At 53.2% G+C, this 19,588-nt stretch overlaps 1 protein-coding gene across 1 annotated transcript; it reads right to left on the reverse strand.

Annotated features, from left to right (window-relative positions):
* Positions 1 to 927: 927 nt before the first annotated feature.
* Positions 928 to 19,377, reverse strand: ZGPAT (zinc finger CCCH-type and G-patch domain containing). The gene is made up of 7 exons (XM_050918320.1): positions 19,323 to 19,377; positions 15,878 to 16,671; positions 8,957 to 9,090; positions 6,810 to 6,968; positions 5,498 to 5,629; positions 4,148 to 4,556; positions 928 to 3,427 (listed from the first exon to the last, which is right to left on the reverse strand). The coding sequence occupies exons 2-7, from the start codon at positions 16,510 to 16,512 to the stop codon at positions 3,289 to 3,291; spliced, it is 1,608 nt and encodes a 535-aa protein (XP_050774277.1). The 5' UTR covers positions 16,513 to 16,671; positions 19,323 to 19,377; the 3' UTR covers positions 928 to 3,288.
* Between the last annotated feature and the right edge of the window lie 211 nt (positions 19,378 to 19,588).

Raw genomic sequence — 19,588 nt, forward strand, 5'->3', positions numbered from 1 at the left:
AAAATTTAAAAATTCGGCACACAATATTTTAAAATTCTGCAAATTTTATTTGTCAAAATAACACTACATAATCATGCCAGTTTCAATTATTTTGGAAATTTTATTTCAGAATACGTATCAGTAAGTATGTCTGTATCAATAGACACACACAAAAATTCCCCCAGAAGTAGAGTTAAAGAAACCCCTGTGACAACCCAGTTCCTGTTTCTCTGGCACACACACACACACCCGCCAAGCCCAGCCAGGTGGCCAGACACCCACAACTCCTCTCTCCCAGAGCCCAGTTGCAGGCCCCCGCCAGCCAATACACCTGAACCCTGTACCCCCCAACCCCTGCTATGAGGTCCCTCCTTGCCCAGATACCTTTCCCCTTCTCCCCTTCCCCCTAGAGCTCAGCCATGGGATCCCACCCACCTTGACACCCACCCGCTACCCCTCAGAGCCCAGCTGTGGGCCCATCTCAGCCCAGACATCCAGAGCCCAGATAGCCACCCCCTCCCCTCAGAGCCCATGGATCCAGAGGGAGAAACAGCCTGATGCTGGGTCCCAGGCTTGTGTGGAGTTTCCTGCATGCTGCCCTCTCCTTCCCTCTGCGTGTGCTGGGAACTGCAGCTTCTAGGAAGTCTCTACTATTCCCCCCACCACCACCCGGCAGTGTCTTCTATGTGTAAGCTGGCCTCTGCCAGGTTCAGCATCCCCTATTGGTGGCCAGCAGCACTGCAGCTCATTTGTCAGGGGGCGGGGGGGAATTCTGCATGCACAACATTAATTTCTGCAAAATTCAGCATTGCACAGTGGCACAGAATTCCCCCAGGAGTACATAACACCTGCAGGAGTTTGCCTGATTTGTTTTGTAGATTAATATAGTGAAAAAGAATAAGTTATCTTTTGATATAGTACTGTTCATTGTGAAGGATCACAAAATGCTTTACAGAGATTGCTTTATCCACCATTAACATGCGATTGTCTCAAGGTGAAACTGTTTAGGACAGTACGTGAGGAGGCAACTAAAACCACTGAGAAAATTCAAGGGACTGAAAATGCAGTTATGCTTATTGGACAATGGAACTAATATGCCCACTCTCACAAAATAAATAAAAGATGGCATGCCCATGAATACTGGCGAAAGATGATAAGCTCCAGGGCAAGACTCCTCCACCGTGACAACTTTTCCAGTACCGGATCTCTCCAACAGAGACAGGTAACCATGTGGAACTGTGAATCTTATCACAAAGAGCACTTGTATGAGACTACTAACTGTAACTTGGGAGCTACATGCATTAACCTTCTTCGCTGCCTGTCTCCCATTTCCCACCCCAAACCAAGCTCTGAATTAACCCAATGCAGAGAGAAGACCCATACTTAGTCACAGAATGATAATGCTTGTGATGTTGGTGCTGATTAGTTGCAGGCTTGGAAGGATACTGATGTGTTCAAGACAAAATCCACATCACCTTCATTTACACTGTAAACAGAAGAGATGAAACTTCAGCCCCTGATCAGGGTCTTATGATAGTGCCCATTGCTGTAGCATCGAGTGCTTCTCAGGAAAGAACAATCACGAAAGATCTAATTTTCTTCCCGCATCCTGAAGTAGCCAAGAATTTTGTGGGTTTTTTTAAATGTATTTTCTCCCTCTCGTTCTTGCCCTCACTTCCTTTTCTGTCTCCTTTGTTACTCTTAAGTCACAGGGGGGAACTTCCACACCTCGGTCTGAGGCTGTGAAAGCTGTGGTCATTTTAATCACCCCTGCAGTGAATTTAATTGCCCTGACCTGTAGCCAAGGAAACACTGTCTCCTGCTCTTGTGACCATTACCCTTGAGGTTGATAGCTCTGTAATCCTTCAAAGGCATCTGAGAGGTGGAGATAAAAAGACAAAACAAGTCTCTTCTAAGATAAAAGGGGTCCGATATCTTTTACTTTAAAAAAAAAAAAAAGTGTTTTTTCAAGACACCTGCAAAAATTACAGAATCAGAAAATAAAAGTCCACAGAAAAAATACTCAAATGGATAGGCCACTGCCTAACACAGAATGCCTGACAGAATCAACACCTCCTCTACAGCAAGAACCAGCCACCACTGACAGAACCTGTCTGGGATATTTTCAACTGCCTGAGACTGTCTGTACCCACGGCAGGGCAGGAGAGTCTGCTCTCAGGGTCGCAGGAGCTCTTTGACAGGGATAGCTGTGTGTGGTGGGTACACCTGGACCTCGGGTCGTTTTGTATGGTTCTGTGGTGTTTCATAACAAGGAGAACCTACTTGTTCACATAGATATCTAGAGCAGAAAAACTCAAAGCAGCCAGAGTGAAAGCAAAAGGCTGCCTGTAGTACTGTTCCTGGCCAGCAGGTATGTAGCTGACCTGTTCCGTACATAGTTGTTTATGTGGTTGCCACATTCCCCTGACTCTGGCCCTCGGTGCTGTGATTTGGAAGGGGGGCAGCGTACTATACTGTCACCATTAGCATGCAGGCTGACTTCACAGGGAGGCCTAAACCTTTTGTACAAGGTTGGGACCCAGTAATGCTTTTGCAGTCAGCTGGCAATAGTGCAAGGCCTGGGGATCTCAGAACTTAACACTGCCCCGCCTCTTCTCTTTCTGTTCTTTGTGCTGGTGCTTTAAACAGCTACTCTAAATACCACAGCAACATCAGAACTAATAGGGGCAAACCCAGCATTGACTCCTGCGTCCCTGAGTGACGCCCACAGCCAAGGACAGCGGGACGCTGATAGCTGAAGTGACCTGCCCTGGTTTTCACCAAAACCAGACTGTCTTTTCTGCAGTGCTGGAATGTGTTTGGGACTCAGTTCCCAGCCTAATGGATAAACACACAGAGGCACAACCCACTGAGTCTCCAAGGCAGAGTGACATGCCCTGGGGCTCCCCGGGCTCTTCTCACCAGCTGATCTGCGGACAACCATGGTATCACCCGGGTGGCTATAGACTCTCTGGATGGAGAGAACTACCATGGTGATAACTGGGAAAAGGGAACAAAAGCAGGGTGCAGGGGCCTTATTTTGTATAGCAGATCAATGTAAGCAGCTTGGGTCTTCTGAACACCTTCAGGACTGAGCACGTACTCGCTCCCCCGCCCCCCTCCCCCCAGGAATGCTCAGCTCAGACAGCACCCGTTTTTATGGAGAACTGCTGCTTTCCACCCCAGTTTCACAGCTGGGCTGCCCAAGACGCAGAGGTGATGGCACAGCTCTTCCCGGTTGCAATGCGCTGAGCGCTGGCTCAGACGTAATGAAAACCAGTACATCACATCGACAACTTTCCTTGGAGACTAGAACTCAGTCATTTTCTTGTGTGTCTCTGCTTTCTTCTGCTCCTGCTGCAGGCTGGCCTCCTGGGCCCGCAGCTGCCCCAGCTGCCTGTGGGCACCAGCTAGTTTCTCCTCCAGCTGGGCCGTGGCAATACTGTGCCTGAAAGCAGAAGACAGGTACATTAAGGATATCTAGCACGTTAAGAACAACGGCTCCTCGTTAACATCTCCATTCTACTGCTAGGAATCTCATTTTCAGCAGTAGGTGGATGTAAATGACCCTCTGGGAGCCATGATGTGTCAGATATCAAGCAAAACATGAACCAGAGAACTGCAATTGTTCTTGCCACAATACTCATCACAGAAATGCTACAAGAATGGCCCCAATCAGTGTAAAGATGAAGAAAAAATTCTGCAGGACTCTGGAGGGTTCTTCTCCTTCCTTGATTTGAAGTCTGGCCCAGGGGTCTTTGCCTTCTCAAGGCAGCAATGAGAGAGACAATCTGGTCCAAGTCATGGCATGGAAGCTTTTGCCTACACTTTATTCTAGGCCTCCTCCCAAGACAGCGGTTAGAGCAGGAACAGTGAAACACCTTAGTATAAGCTCAGCTCTTCTCCTACAGACAGCCACCTCATAGAAGTATAGGACTGGAAGGGACCTTGAGAGGTCATCCAGTCCAGTCCCCTGTGCTCATGGCAGGACAAGGTATTTTCCAGACCACTCAAGTCCCCACTGAGTCCCCTTCAAAACTGGTACTTTTTAATGTAACATAATCCAACTTTTCACCTTCAGCTCCCATCACCTGCATGATCTGCCCCCAGCCTAAGCAACAGACAACCCAAAATCATTCTGGAACCCCAACCAGGGATTTCCCCATACCGTCCAACATTGCGTGCCAGGGCCTCCTGGATTCCCCTGATGGTCTTCTGCATTTGGTCAATCTTTTCCATTGTTTGGAAGAGGCGGACACTGAGGGCCTTCCTGGTGCTCTTACTGGCGTGGTAGATCTCCTTGTTGTTTCTCTCCATTGGTGTCATCCCTCCATCCTGCTCCCCAGAGCCCTTCCCCTGAAGCTTCTCATTCAGAAAGTCAAAGACATTGCGGGGGGGCTTGCGGCTCCCTGCAGAAGGACGGCCAGCATGGTTTGCCTTCACTCGCCGTTTCCTTGACTTGGCTGGATCCAGCTGCTTCTTCTGAAGGATCTCAGCACACTGGTCAAGCGACTTCCCTTTAGGCAGCACTATGGCTTGCACTGGCTCCACTCGGCCCTCTGCGTTCTTCCCCAAACCTGAGGGAGGAAGAAGGGCACCAGAGAGAAGTCAAATGCTAACAGTGGAGTCTCTCCATACACCAGTGATTCCTCCCATCCACCTTTGCACAGCCACCAGGCTCAGAACAACAGAAAACAGTCTGTTGGGGATCAATGCTGCTACCCTTGAAGACAACAGGAGCAGTGTTGGACTATATACTTGATGGTAAGGTTCACTGCTGAGTGACAAGACATAAGATGCACCTTCTCCCATACACACTTGATTCACACCATTACACACACAAGAACCTCAATGATACAGAACAGAGTCACGCAGCTGAGGCCTTGCAGCGAAGCCAAGCTTAGATCTGCACTGTCACCTCCTTGAGCAGAGAAGACATTCCCCTTCAAAAGCAGGTTCAGTCACTTCACAAGAACAGGAGGCAAGCATGGGCAGCAGACTGGCTTCCCAAGCCCACTGGGCTCAGCAGAACTTCAGTGCAAGCTGTCTTGAGTCAGAAGCTGGCTCCACAGGCTTTGAAGTCTGTGTTTGGGGCCAGAAGTCCCTGAGCCAGATTCCCCATTACCTAATGGCCTATAGGACAGCTGAATAGTTAAAGCCCTACTCTGACAGCTTTAATCATTTGGCCATTGCTTTAAAATCCCCTCCACTGATGTATCACGGAACATGAACATCAACACGCACACACCTGCATCCCCCCTGAAACATCGGTATTAAGACTTTACCCCTTAACTGTACAAGGTCATTCTTCAGCACCACCACACGTGCAATCCTGCATTTAGTACTGAATACATACCCCATTCTGGGCCTGATCCAAGCAATGCTGATTAGACTTACTGTCACCCCATTCCCCACTCCACAGGAACAAGCCCCATGTCCCTTTGTGAGGCTGGGATTAAGAAGCAGGTAACATACGCAGGCTCCTAGTCCTGCAGGGATTTTACTCTTCTGCCCTTACCTTTTCCAAACTCATATCCCATTTGAGCAAGTAGTTTGGAGCCGATGCCACGAGTATGAGCCTCCCAGCCACCAAAGGAGGAACTGCAAGGTTGAGCCCCTTCCCCATTCTCCAAGGGCCCCGAATCGATCACTGCAGCACAAAACAGAGATTGAGCAGTAAGGCTGGGGCAGCAAAGCACCAAGTGAAAACCTCAGCAGGCATGAAGCTGTGAGCAACATCGCAAAACCCAGCAACCTCTCCCTCCACACAAGCAACTTCACAGCCTCTTCTTTAGTCCTCTGCAGTACAATTAGTTCTGCCCATGAAATAGTTCCTACTGAACAGCCACTCCCTAATCCATCAGGCCAGGGGAAGAGCATGAGGAATAAGCAGGGTTTTAAATGCTGGGGTTCATGGGGAGATCCCTATTTACTGCACATAGAAACCCCTAAGTCAGGCAGAATCATCCAGCAGTGTTAGTAGATCCTTTCCATGCTCCTGGGGTCTGGATAGATTTCACAGCTTCATCAGGATACAATTCAGCATGCCGAAGAGCATCATTCTGTTCCGCCATTGTACTTCCAACAGGTTCAATGGCACGGAGGAGCCTTTTATCTATTTACCTAAAATTAAGGATCCCAGGACACTCCCAGTTTGTTTCTATGATGTGGTTAGGGCACTAACCTAGGACTGGAGAGAGCCAGATCCCTGCTCTGTCAGACTGCCAGTGTTACCTTCAGCAACTCACCCAGGGAACTGAGGCAGCCAGAGGAACCTGTAGAGCGGCAATAACAGCACTGCCCTGCCTCACAGGAGAAGTGCATTAAAGATTTCAAGGCACTCAGATACTACAGTGATGGGTGCCATGTAAATATGTAAGACAAACAGATGTCCTGGCATCCTGAGAATTTCCTTAGGAAATCTGAAGTCTCCTGGTTTTTCATTTCATTTTCAAAACTTTATTTTAGTAAATAGGTAGCTCGCCCAGAGTCACACAGCAAAACGGCAAAAAAAATGCAGGGGTTCCTACTCCCAAACCCCATTTCACTCCAATATACTCTCTAGTCCCATTGGGGATGAAATATGTTTCTTTTTCATTGAAGCCATTTATCTGCATCAGTTTAGTGAAACTCATTAGCATGAAACATCACAGAGATTTTAACTGGAGACAGTGATATGCATGATACTTAATGTCCTCATCTCCTCCTGCAGCAGAACAAGAGGTAAAAAACATGGGTTCTACTACGTTGGGCAGTGGTCCAAGAGGACCTGAATTAAAGGGCAGACCCTTGATCACTGACAGTTGCAGTTCACTCTCTGCCTTGTGTACCTTTAGCATAGCCAGAGTCATCTATGTTGTCTTCCTCAGACTCTGGGGAGGAAGAGTCTTCCTCGCTTCGCAGTGGAGGCATGATGCCATCTCCCTCCAGTACAGCTTCCTTCAGCAGCAGTGACTCAAATTTCACTGTGTAGTAACCACTGTCAACATCTGCGGGAGGAAAAGCAATGGACTGCATGAGCAAATCTCCACAAAATTACTCCTGGGGAAAGTCTGCACATCTGCAGACGTGCAAAATTCATCTGTCTCACATATTTTTTTTTTCCCCGCATAAAAAAGACTTTTGCCTATGAAGTGATGCAGTTCTGCCTTTTAACCACCAGAGGCCGCTGTGGCGCCATAACAGCCTACTGCGTTCATGCCTGCTGTTATGGCGCCACAGCGGCCTCTGGTGGGTAAGAGGAGGAACTGCAGCACTCCTTAGGTAAAATGTATTGTATGCGGGAAAATACAAAGTTCTATGCCCAGAATTCCCCTAGGAGCAGAGTTCCTCACAATACCCTGCCCGCGGAGCCAGGTTAGCAGAGAGTGGGGCACACAGGACTGCTGGGGGGGGGTCACAGATGGGTTCTGAATGGTTAGTGAGGGTGACAGACTGGAGCATGAGCTCAGGAGCTAGTGGGGTGACAGCGTTGAGTCCGGGGACAGGGGCTGCAGAGACCCACGAGGAGGAGAGGTGCAGTGACAGAATGGCAGAGGCTTGGGGCCAGCCAGGGTCTGCATGCGGGAGGCTTCCCAATACTCTAACAATCCCTCCCCCCACCACCAGAAAAATCTCCCACCCACACCCAACATCCTCCAGGTTCACTCCTAGGCTCCTTCCCTCTCCCTCAGCAATTCCGTTATCCCTAATCCCCAAAGCCTTTGCACTGCTTCTGACAGGTGCAGGAAATACAGTTGTGTTGTAATTTAAATGAATTACACAAAGCTCTGTGTGAATATGCCTAGTAAGGAATCAATTTGTCAAAAAACAATTACCAGATTTTTTTGGTGTATATTGTTACAGACATACTTGCTGACAGATATTTTGAAATAAATTACCAAAATAATTGGCATAATTATGTTATTTTGACAAATACAATATGTAGATTTTTAATTTTTTGGTGCAGAATTCTCCCAAGAGCACGAAATGTAACTAGAGGACCACGTTCATCCCAGCTAATCGCACTGACTTCAGTGGAATGACACGTGGGATGAATTTGGTCCAGGAACATCTATTTGGAGTTTTCTTTTGGAAGGTGGAACCATCATCACCCACTGCCACCATCTGATATTGCCACATGGTACAAACACAGTTAGGGTCATAGTAACCAGCACTAGGGTCATCACTTAAATTCAGTTTCTAATGGTACCAATGTGTTTCACAGCATCTGAGCACATTAGTCAGAGTTTGTTCTTACAGGGGAAGGAGGATAGGTCTGGGGAAATATAAGAAATGCTCCTTCACAGTAGCTTTGAGATGAAGCATGAGGAACAAATCTAACCTCCTCCTCCCTCCCCTGCCCCCCCCCCCCACACACACACAGAGTGACGCACCAGTCAAACACTCCTCTCGGTGACTGGTGTGCAGACGAAGTTCTCTGGCTTTGTTTAAACTGGAATTGGATTAAAACAAGGACCAGTGGTTCCAAGTATCTAATTTCAGTATTTGACAAGATACCAGGGATGATATTTGGACAAAGCTGAACAGGGGGTAGGAAAATAAAGGACAATTTACTGAACGTCTAGTTGATTGTATTGATTCTTTCATTCTCTTTTTCATTTCTATGTCCTCTATTCTGCTACTATTCCCTTCTCCCAGGTCTCCCCAACTTTCCCTGTAGGCCCCTGCCACCACTTTTCTGCCCTCCCATCCCTAAATCCTTCTCTGGTTTCCCTTTCGTAAAGATCATCTGCCTTTAAGGTTTGTAAAGTGCTTTAAGATCCTCAATGAATTAAGCATCACAACATCGGAGGTCCCCCATAAGCCACACCCAAAGCCTGTGGCAGAGAACCCAGTTGTCTCAGAACCCCTAGCCCTGTGCTTTAGCCTACAAGACCATCCTTTGCTCTGTTTACGTCTTAGGAGTTTAGTTAAAATGAAGACTGAAGTACTTCTGTTCACCTTTCAACATCCGCCCAGAGAAAACAAGACTCACCAGTGATTTTTGCAGCATACCATATTCCATCATGGTGCTTCGCCAGGCAGGCTGAGCCCACTTCTAGAGAGCTGAGATTGGGCTCCTGAAATGGATGAAGCTCGTCCACAGATACCACTTGCCCATGGGAAAACCTGCAGGGGATACAGGGAGAAGCAATCAGATCTGCCCTGGTCTGAAGGGGATTCTAGAAAAAGTTGCCTTCCCTTATGGAAGTATGGGCAAATTGTCTGCCCTGTCCTCACCAATAATTGTGAATATCTTACCACTAGAATAGTTTCAACTGCATAAAGCTTATTCTTCACTGTGTCTTTTTTTAAGACTGTTTTATAGCATTATTGTATTCTATTAAACAAAAGACGGTTACTCACCTTTGTAACTGTTGTTCTTCGAGATGTGTTGCTCACATCCATTCCAGTTAGGTGTGCGCGCCGCGCGTGCACGTTCGTCGGAAACTTTTTACCCTAGCAACTCCAGTGGGCCGGCAGGTCGCCCCCTGGAGTGGCGCCGCCATGGCGCCCAATATATATCCCTGCCGGCCCACCCGCTCCTCAGTTCCTTCTTGCCGGCGACTCCGACAGTGGGGAAGGAGGGCGGGTGTGGAATGGATGTGAGCAACACATCTCGAAGAACAACAGTTACAAAGGTGAGTAACCGTCTTTTCTTCTTCGAGTGATTGCTCACATCCATTCCAGTTAGGTGAATCCCAAGCCATACCTAGGCGGTGGGGTCGGAGCGAGAAGTCGCGGCATGGAGCACTGCAGATCCGAAGGCCGCATCCTCTCTAGACTGCTGGACCAGGGCGTAGTGGGAAGCAAAGGTGTGGACCGATGACCAGGTCGCTGCCCGACAGATTTCCTGGATGGGCACGCGGGCGAGGAAAGCCAGCGACGACGCCTGCGCCCTGGTAGAATGCGCAGTCACACGGCCCGTAGGGACGTGGGCCAAGTCATAGCAGGTCCTGATGCAGGACGTTACCCAAGAGGATAACCTCTGGGAGGAGATAGGAAGCCCTTTCATGCGGTCCGCTACTGCCACGAAAAGCTGGGGGGATTTGCGGAAGGGCTTGGTCCTCTCCACGTAGAACGCGAGAGCCCTACGGACATCAAGCGAGTGGAGCTGCTGCTCCCTGCCTGAGGAGTGAGGTTTCGGGAAAAAAACCGGGAGGAATATCTCTTGGTTGACGTGGAAGGCTGAGACCACCTTGGGGAGAAAAGCAGGGTGTGGTCTCAGCTGCACCTTGTCCTTGTGGAAGACCGTGTATGGGGGGTCTACCACAAGAGCCCGGAGTTCCGACACCCGTCTAGCTGAGGTGATAGCTACTAGAAAGGCCGTCTTCCAAGAGAGGTAAAGCAGGGAGCAAGTAGCTAACGGCTCAAAGGGGGGCCCCATGAGTCGGGACAACACCAGGTTAAGATCCCAGGTTGGAGCAGGGGGACGGACGTTAGGGTATAAACGTTCCAGCCCCTTAAGGAATCTAGACACCGTCGGGTGGGAAAAAACAGAGTTACCATCCGCACCCGGGTGAAAGGTGGAGATAGCCGCTAGGTGGACTCGTAACGACGATATGGCCAGACCTTGCCCTTTGAGGGACCAAATGTAGTCTAAGATGTTGGCTACTGAAACTTCCATAGGGCGGAGATTTCTCTCCACGCACCAATAGGAGAAGCGCTTCCATTTGGCCAAATATGTCGCTCTTGTGGACGGCTTTCTGCTGCCCAAGAGCACTTCCCTCACCGGCGTGGAACAGCGCAGCTCAGAGCCAGTCAGCCACGCAGGAGCCACGCCGCTAGGTGCAGCGACTGCAGGTCCGGGTGACAGAGGGTCCCGTGCTCCTGGGTAATCAGGTCCGGATGAAGGGGCAGGGGAACTGGGTCGGCTATGGCCAGGTCCAGCAGCATGGGGTACCAGTGCTGTCTGGGCCACGCCGGGGCTACCATGATCACATGAGCCCTGTCCCTGCGCACCTTCAGAAGGACCCTGTGGACCAACGGGAATGGGGGAAATGCATAGTACAGGTGGGTCGACCACTGGATGAGGAAGGCATCCGCTATCGACCCGGGTTCCCTGCCCTGAAAGGAGCAGAACGCTTGGCACTTCCTGTTCCCCTTGGCCGCGAAGAGGTCCACCCGGGGATAACCCCACCTCCGGAAGATGGAGAGGGCGACGTCCGGGCGAAGGGACCACTCGTGTGACAGGAAGGATCTGCTCAATCGATCCGCCAGCGTGTTCCGTACTCCGGGGAGGAAGGAAGCCATGAGGTGAATGGAGTGGGCTACACAAAAGTCCCAGAGTCGTATCGCCTCGTGGCACAGGGAGGAGGATCTGGTGCCGCCCTGCTTGTTGATATAATACATGGTCGTCGTGTTGTCGGTGAACACCGCGACACAACGACCCTGGAGCTGATGACAGAACGTTTGACAAGCAAGACGGACCGCTCTCAACTCCCGCATGTTGATGTGTAGCCGCACCTCCTCCTGGGACCACAGGCCCTGCGTCCTCAGGGTCCCTGCGTGGGCCCCCCAGCCGAGATCTGAGGCATCTGTTGTTAGGGACACCGAGGGCTGAGATGGGTGGAAGGGGAGACCCGCACACAACACTGACTGGTCCAGCCACCAGCCGAGAGAATCTAAGACCCTCTGGGGGATCGTGATTAACATATCTAGTGGCTGTCTTGTCGGCCTGTAATGACTGATGAGCCACAGCTGGAGTGGCCTCATGCGGAGCCGAGCGTAATTGGTCACGAAAGTACAGGCCGCCATGTGGCCTAACAGGGTTAGACACGTCCTCACTGACGTCAGGGGGGCTGTCTGTAGTCGTTGCACGATTGCCGACAAGGCCTGGAACCGCTGCAATGGCAGCAAGGCCCTGCCCACAGTGGCGTCCAGGACGGCCCCGATGAATTCCACCCTTTGTGTGGGGGCCAGGGTGGACTTGTCTGTGTTCACCAAGAGGCCCAGAGTGGCGAACATGTCGGTGATCACACGGACATGGCTGCAGACTTGTTGTTCCGACGTGCCCCGAATCAACCAATCGTCCAGATACGGGAACACGTGGATACGACTGCGCCGAAGCTGCGCCACAACAACTGCCATGCATTTCGTAAACACTCTCGGGGCCGTGGACAAGCCAAATGGGAGGACTGCAAATTGGTAATGCAGAGACCCCACAACGAAGCGAAGGAAACGTCTGTGGGGTGGCCAGATAGCAATGTGGAAATACGCGTCCTGCATGTCGAGGGCGGCGTACCAGTCTCCCGGATCCAGGGATGGGATAATGGTCCCCAAGGAAACCATGCGGAACTTCAACTTCACCAGGTACTTGTTGAGCTCTCGCAGGTCGAGGATGGGCCTGAGGCCTCCCTTGGCCTTGGGGATCAGAAAGTAGCGGGAATAAAACCCCTTGCCTTTCTCGTTCTCCGGCACCGCCTCTATAGCTCCTTTGCGGAGGAGCGTCTGCACCTCCTGCCGAAGGAATTGCTCGTGAGAGGGGTCCCTGAAGAGGGACGAGGAAGGGGGGCGGGGAGGAGGAAATGAAACAAACTGCAGGCGGTATCCCGACTGCACCGTGCGTAAGACCCAGCGGTCTGATGTTATTAGGGACCACGCCGGGAGGAAAAAAGAAAGGCGGTTGGAAAACGGGGGGAAAGGATCCAATGGGGAAACTGTTACTGCGCCCTCGGGCGCACCTTCAAAATGAAGGCTTGGGACCAGGCGGGGGCTTAGAGGAGCCTTGGTTTTGGCCCCCTTGGTTCCCCGAGTGCCTGCGCCTTCCGTTCCTGCCGCGGCGCCTGTTAAGGTCCTGCCGCTGGCGGAACTGGAGATACGGCCTGCGCTGTTGTTGCTGTTGCTGCGGCCGGAAGGGTCTGCGCTGCGTCACTGGAGTGTGCATCCCCAGTGACCTCATGATGACGCGGTTGTCTTTTAGATTCTTTAGTCTAGGGTCTGTCTTATCCGAAAACAGCCCTTGGCCTTCAAAAGGAAGGTCCTGTATTGTGTGCTGGAGCTCCGGCGGAAGGCCGGAAACCTGCAGCCAGGAGAGGCGACGCATTGTTACACCCGACGCGAGGGTACGGGCAGCCGAATCCGCAGCGTCCAGAGAGGCTTGCAAGGACGTGCGTGCGACCTTCTTGCCTTCCTCTAAGATGGCCGCAAACTCCTGACGAGCGTCTTGTGGCAACAGCTCCTTGAATTTGTCTGCTGCCACCCAGGAGTTAAAGGCGTATCTACTTAACAGGGCCTGTTGGTTGGAGACCCTGAGTTGCAGCGCCCCCGCCGAGTACACCTTACGGCCGAGGAGGTCCATCCGCCTAGCCTCCCTGGATTTGGGGGCTGGAGCCTCCTGACCATGACGCTCCTTATCATTGACGGATTGGACCACCAGGGAACACGGAGTCGGGTGTACGTGGAGGTACTCGTAGCCCTTAGAAGGAGCCATGTACTTCCTCTCGACGCCCTTCGCAGTGGGAGGAATGGAGGCCGGGGACTGCCAGATGGTGGTGGCGTTGGCCTGGATGGTCCGTATGAACGGCAGGGCGACCCTGGTGGGAGCGTCTGCGGAGAGGATGGTGACAATAGGGTCCTCTACCTCCGAGACCTCCTCGGCTTGTAGACTCAGGTTTTGGGCTACTCGCCGGAGGAGGTCCTGGTGCGCCCTGAGGTCCAGCGGGGGGGGGCTGTTGGAGGAGGTCCCAGCCACCGCTTCATCAGGGGAAGAAGATGAGGAGACCCCCGGCAAGAAGGTGTCTAAAGGGGGGTCTCCCTCGGCCCTCGCCTCTGCCTCAGGAGCCAAAGTGGAGTCCTGTTGCTTGGATCCTTCCTCCCCATCCGGGGAGGGAGGGGGGCGAGACAACGAGGCCTCAGGTGCCCTGCGCTCTGCAGTCGCCGGCCTAGCAGGGAGCTGTTGGGGGCCCTGGGCCTGATGATACGCCCAGGGTGTCCAGAAACCCCATTGCTGTGGGGCTGCGTCCTGCTGTGGAGGCTCGCTGAACAGCGCCGCCTGCCGGTCGGTGCCCAGCGCGTACCCACTGTCCGCCAGCGAAGACACGGACGGCTGCCTCGAGGGCCATGGCGGAGCGGACCCTGGATGGTAATGGTCCGCGCGGGCCGGCACGGGCGATCTTCTCGGTGCCGGGGACCGGTGCCGGGAGTCGTAACGGTGCCGGGAGCGGGACCGAGTTCTGCCACGGTGCCGGGATCTGGATCGGTACCGGGCGCCGCTTCGGTGCCGGGATCGGGACCTGCCACCGGTTCTGTACCGGGAGGTCGACCGGGACCGGGACCTGCCACCAGCTCGGCGCCGGGAGGTCGACCGGTGCGGCGAACGTCTGGATCGGCTCCTGGACTCGCGGTGCCGGTAACGACGGCTGGACTCTGACCGCGACCGTCTCGGTGTCGACCGGCGCCGCGAGTACGACCGGTACCGCTGAGGGGAGCGGTGCCGGGACTGCGAGCGGCGGCGGGATCTGGAGCGACCTTGACGTCGGGACCTGGAGCGAGAACGAGAGTCCCGGGACGGTGCCGACATCATAGGCTTGCCTCTGGACACAACCCGCACCGGAGGTACCGGGGGTGGTAGCTGAGTGGGCTCGGTCATGGCTATGAGGTCCCGTGCCGAGGCGAAGGTCTCTGGTGTAGATGGCACCACTATCTCGACCCCAGATGTCATGGGGGAGCTTGGCGGCACCGGACTCGACGGACCCGCCGGGCCCGGAGTCGACGGTGCCGGCGGCGCCGCGGCCGATGCTGAGGCCGGGCGCTCCACTCGGGTGTGCCTGGCCGGAGTAGTGGACTTCGACGGCCTAGGCTCTGTCCCCGGTGCCGGAGAAGGTCGGTGCCGGGGAGTCTTCTCGGTGCCGGTGCGATCCGGTGCCGGCGCCGACATCACGGCCTGCGAAGCCGCCGGGTCAAGTGCCGCCTCCAGGAGGAGAGTCCGGAGCCTTTGATCCCTCTCCTTCTTAGTCCTTGGCTTAAAAGCCTTGCAGATGCGGCACTTGTCGGATCTATGCGATTCCCCCAGGCACTTCAGGCACGCGTCGTGGGGGTCGCTCGTGGGCATAGGCTTCTTGCAGGCCGCACACTGCTTGAAGCCCGGCGAACCAGGCATGAGCCCGGTGCCGGGTGCCGGGAAGGGCTAAGCCCCCGGCGAAAAACTATTTACAACTACTTAACACTTAACTACTACTATCTAACTAACAGTCTAATTAACAACTACAATAGAGATAACGATAGAAAAACAAGGAGAGCTAGGGACGTGGAGGACAGCTATGCCGCGCTCCACAGTTCCAACGACCGACACGGCGGTAAGAAGGAACTGAGGAGCGGGTGGGCCGGCAGGGATATATATTGGGCGCCATGGCGGCGCCACTCCAGGGGGCGACCTGCCGGCCCACTGGAGTTGCTAGGGTAAAAAGTTTCCGACGAACGTGCACGCGCGGCGCGCACACCTAACTGGAATGGATGTGAGCAATCACTCGAAGAAGAACTGTCACATTCAACCCCAGAAGCAGCAGCATTTCATAGGCCAGTGACAAATCCATTAAAAAAAACCAACAATGCTCACATATTTTAGAACCAAATACACTAGCTAACTGCAAACTTTTTATTAAAATGTGTTACTTTCCCTACAGTAGATTTTATTTTTTCGTCTTTAGCCAATATTCATTTAGCTACCGAATATATTAGAACTAATCCTTGTACTTTTCCCTCTAAGGATTTTCCACTGTCTCCCTGGGTTAGCTGAAAGAGTGTACACCCACCGACATAGCACAGTAAAATGACAACACTTTAAACAAATAAAAAGTTGTTTGGCAAAATTACAGCTGATTTAAAAACCAAGTAAGGTGAGATATTTACAAGTGAGAAGTTATTCCCACTGGCTAACATTGCCACTAATTGCCCTCTGAGAGATAAGCTGTTTTACCGACAATTCTCTTTAAATCTGCATTTGCCATCCAAGAAGAATGGACAAGGCTTCAAGGACTTGTGAGTTGGGTAGAGATACAGCACTCGGACTCCTGCACTGCCATCTTCCAAACACTCTGTCCCCACAATCATGGCATTATGGTACTCCAGGGTACCCCATGGACTGTAGTACGGGGCTTTAACCTTCATCCCACTCACTTCCTCCTCCTCTTCCTCAGATGCTTCCTCCTCTTCACTGTACTTTGATTCATTTTCCCAATCAGCCTCTCCATCTTCCTTTGGAGAAGCCTCAACTTCAGTACTCAATGGCTTAAGTTCAGCAATAGCTTCCTTAAAAGCAGCATACTCCTCATCATTGCAGGACCTGCCTGAATTACAGTCCTGTTTTAGGTGACCTGCTGGAGAAACGGAGGGTGCAGCTGTGTCTAGAGTGGCCAGTAGTTTACTCTTTTTCACTGACACCAGGCTGGATTCAGTCAGTTCTATCAATTGGTTCAAATCCTCCTGCAGTTGGATCAAGTCAGATTGCTGAGACGGATCCGATCCCACCCCTAAAGCCAGTTCCACTTGCTGCAATTGTGCTTTATAGGTTTGAATTGCCGTTTCCAGACTCTCCTCATCCATTGTTATCATGCAAAAAACTGTTTTGCTGATTCTTGTCTGGGAATTCAGTACACACTCAAGCAGTTTACTAGATAGGGATGTGAAATATTGAACCTTTGTCCAAACTAGTTGTCAATCTTCTCGGCAGTCCTGTCTTTTCTTCGCTTTGGTGCGATCAAAGGGAGATCCCTGCAGTGAACAAATATAATAAAGCTGTGTTAGAGAAAGGAGTCACAAGAAAGGCAGACATCCTAAATTGAACAAGGTATCTTTAATGCAGACAGCTACCACCACGTGGCATTACACACACCTAGCACGAGTCGCACATTCAATCTGACATACCGCATTTGCAAAACTGCAAATTGAAGTGCAAACTATTAAGCTTTTAACTTAGCTCTGGGAATTCAAGCATGATTAGCTATGACGAGAGAACATTAGCATTGCTTCTCTGTCCCTTTAAACCTGCAGCCCCATGAAATGACACCATCACTACCTACCTCTTCTTTAATCATATCTTTCTGCACACTTTGGCTCCCGCTCAATGGCATGCAGCATCTCACCTGCTGCGGAACTGGGGGCAGAAAACCTGTTCCGCTCTCAACCTGCACCTTTCCAATCCCTCCCATCAGGAGCCCCACACTGCTTCCTACTCACTGGGGGCACAGAGTCTACCCTATCACAGAGGTGAGGTGCTTCAAATCCCCCTCATAGAATATCAGGGTTGGAAGGGACCTCAGGAGGTAATCTAGTCCAACCTCCCCTACTCAAAGCAGGACCAATTCCCAAATAAATCATCCCAGCCAGGGCTTTGTCATGCCGGGCCTTAACAACCTCTAAGGAAGGAGATTCCATCACCTCCTTAGGTAACCCATTCCAGTGCTTCACCACTCTCCGAGTGAAAAAGTTTTTCGTAATATCTAACCTAATCCTCCCCCATTGCAACTTAAAACCATTACTCCTTGTTCTGTCATCTGCTGCTACTGAGAACAGCATAGATCCATCCTCTTTGGAACCCCCTTTCAGGTAGTTGAAAGCAGCTATCAAATCCCCCCTCATCCTTCTCTTCTGCACACTAAATATGCCCAGTTCCCTCAGCCTCTCCTCATAAGTCATGTGCTCCAGCCCCCTAGTCATTTTTGTTGCCCTCTGCTGGACTCCTTCCAATTTTTCCACATCCTTCTTGTAGTGTGGGGCCCAAAACTGGACACAGTACTCCAGATGAGGCCTCATCAATGCCGAATAGAGGGGAATGATCACGTCCCTCAATCTGCTGGCAACGCCCCTACTTATACAGCCCAAAATGCCGTTAGCCGTCTTGGCAACAAGGGCACCCTGCTGACTTATATCCAGCTTCTCGTCCACTGTAACCTCCAGGTCCTTTTCTGCAGAACTGCTGCTTAGCCATTCGGCCCCTGGTCTCTAACAGTGCATGGGATTCTTCCGTCCAAAGTGCAGGACTCTGCACTTGTCCTTGCTGAATCTCATCAGATTTCTTTTGGCCCAGTCCTCCCTTATTGCTTGCCACTCACTGGGGTACAAAACAGGGGAAACAACTGCCAATACTCCCCAGTGGGAGCCCCTTCCCAGCCATGGAGACCCCAGGGGAGCAGTAACTTCCAATCCCCTCATGAGACCCAGCCCCCCCCCGCTATGTAGACCCCAGGGGAGCGGTAACTTCCAACCCCTCATGGGAACCAGCCCCCCCCCAAGCCATGGAGACCCCAGGGGAGCGGTAACGTCCAATCCCCTCATGGGACCCAGCCCCCCCCCCAGCCATGGAGACCCCGGGGGAGCGGTAACTGCCAATCCCCTCACGGGAACCAGCCCCCCCCAGCCATGGAGACCCCGGGGGAGCGGTAACTGCCAACCCCTCATGGGAACCAGCCCCCCCCCACCAGCCATGGAGACCCCGGGGGAGCGGTAACTGCCAATCCCCTCACGGGAACCAGCCCCCCCAGCCATGGAGACCCCAGGGGAGCGGTAACTGCCAATCCCCTCACGGGACCCAGCCCCCCCCACAGCCATGGAGACCCCGGGGGAGCGGTAACGTCCAATCCCCGCACGGGAACCAGCCCCCCCCCCCCAGCCATGGAGACCCCGGGGGAGCGGTAACTGCCAATCCCCTCACGGGACCCAGCCCCCCCCCCCCGGCCATGGAGACCCCGGGGGAGCGGTAACTGCCAATCCCCTCACGGGAACCAGCCCCCCCAGCCATGGAGACCCCAGGGGAGCGGTAACTTCCAACCCCTCATGGGAACCAGCCCCCCCCCCAGCCATGGAGACCCCAGGGGAGCGGTAACTGCCAATCCCCTCACGGGAACCAGCCCCCCCCCCCAGCCATGGAGACCCCGGGGGAGCGGTAACCGCCAATCCCCTCACGGGACCCAGCCCCCCCCCCGGCCATGGAGACCCCGGGGGAGCGGTAACTGCCAATCCCCTCACGGGAACCAGCCCCCCCAGCCATGGAGACCCCAGGGGAGCGGTAACTTCCAACCCCTCATGGGAACCAGCCCCCCCCCCAGCCATGGAGACCCCAGGGGAGCGGTAACTGCCAATCCCCGCACGGGAACCAGCCCCCCCAGCCATGGAGACCCCAGGGGAGCGGTAACTGCCAATCCCCTCACGGGACCCAGCCCCCCCAGCCATGGAGACCCCGGGGGAGCGGTAACCGCCAATCCCCTCACGGGACCCAGCCCCCCACAGCCATGGAGACCCCGGGGGAGCGGTAACTGCCAATCCCCTCACGGAGGCCCGGGGGGAGGGGTTACTCCCAACCCTCCGAAGGGGGCCCGGCCATGGAGGTCCCCCTCAAATGTGAACGCCCCCAACGCCTCACTCACCTCAGGCCTCCGGCTCCTGCTAAGCCACCGCCAGGACACCCTCCACTGCCCCCCCGAGTCCGCCCACCCCCGCTGAGTCCAAACGATAGATACCGGCCGACTTCCGGCTAGAGCTGACTTCCGCCTCTGCCGCCATCTTGGGCGAGAGGGCGAGCAGTCCTCCAGCTCCTCCTCCACTGGTATTTCCGGCGGGCTGAGGCCGGGGCGCTTAACGTCGGGTGAGCGCGCGGAGCATTCTGGGAGTGGTAGTCCACTAGGCCTGCCGC

The sequence above is a fragment of the Gopherus flavomarginatus genome, chromosome 11 (assembly GCF_025201925.1).
Source record: "Gopherus flavomarginatus isolate rGopFla2 chromosome 11, rGopFla2.mat.asm, whole genome shotgun sequence".
NCBI classification, from domain to species: Eukaryota; Metazoa; Chordata; order Testudines; family Testudinidae; genus Gopherus; species Gopherus flavomarginatus.

What these genes read in the sequence shown, in the direction of transcription:
- ZGPAT (XM_050918320.1), bottom strand. Translation starts at nt 16,512, where the DNA reads ATGATAACAATGGATGAGGAGAGTCTGGAAACGGCAATTCAAACCTAT. An exon ending in TGACTCTGGCTATGCTAAAG is followed by an intron (nt 5,630 to 6,809) that starts GTACACAAGGCA and finishes TTTGTGCTGCAG; the next exon opens with TGATCGATTCGGGGCCCTTG. An exon ending in CTGGCACGCAATGTTGGACG is followed by an intron (nt 3,428 to 4,147) that starts GTATGGGGAAAT and finishes TTCTGCTTTCAG; the next exon opens with GCACAGTATTGCCACGGCCC.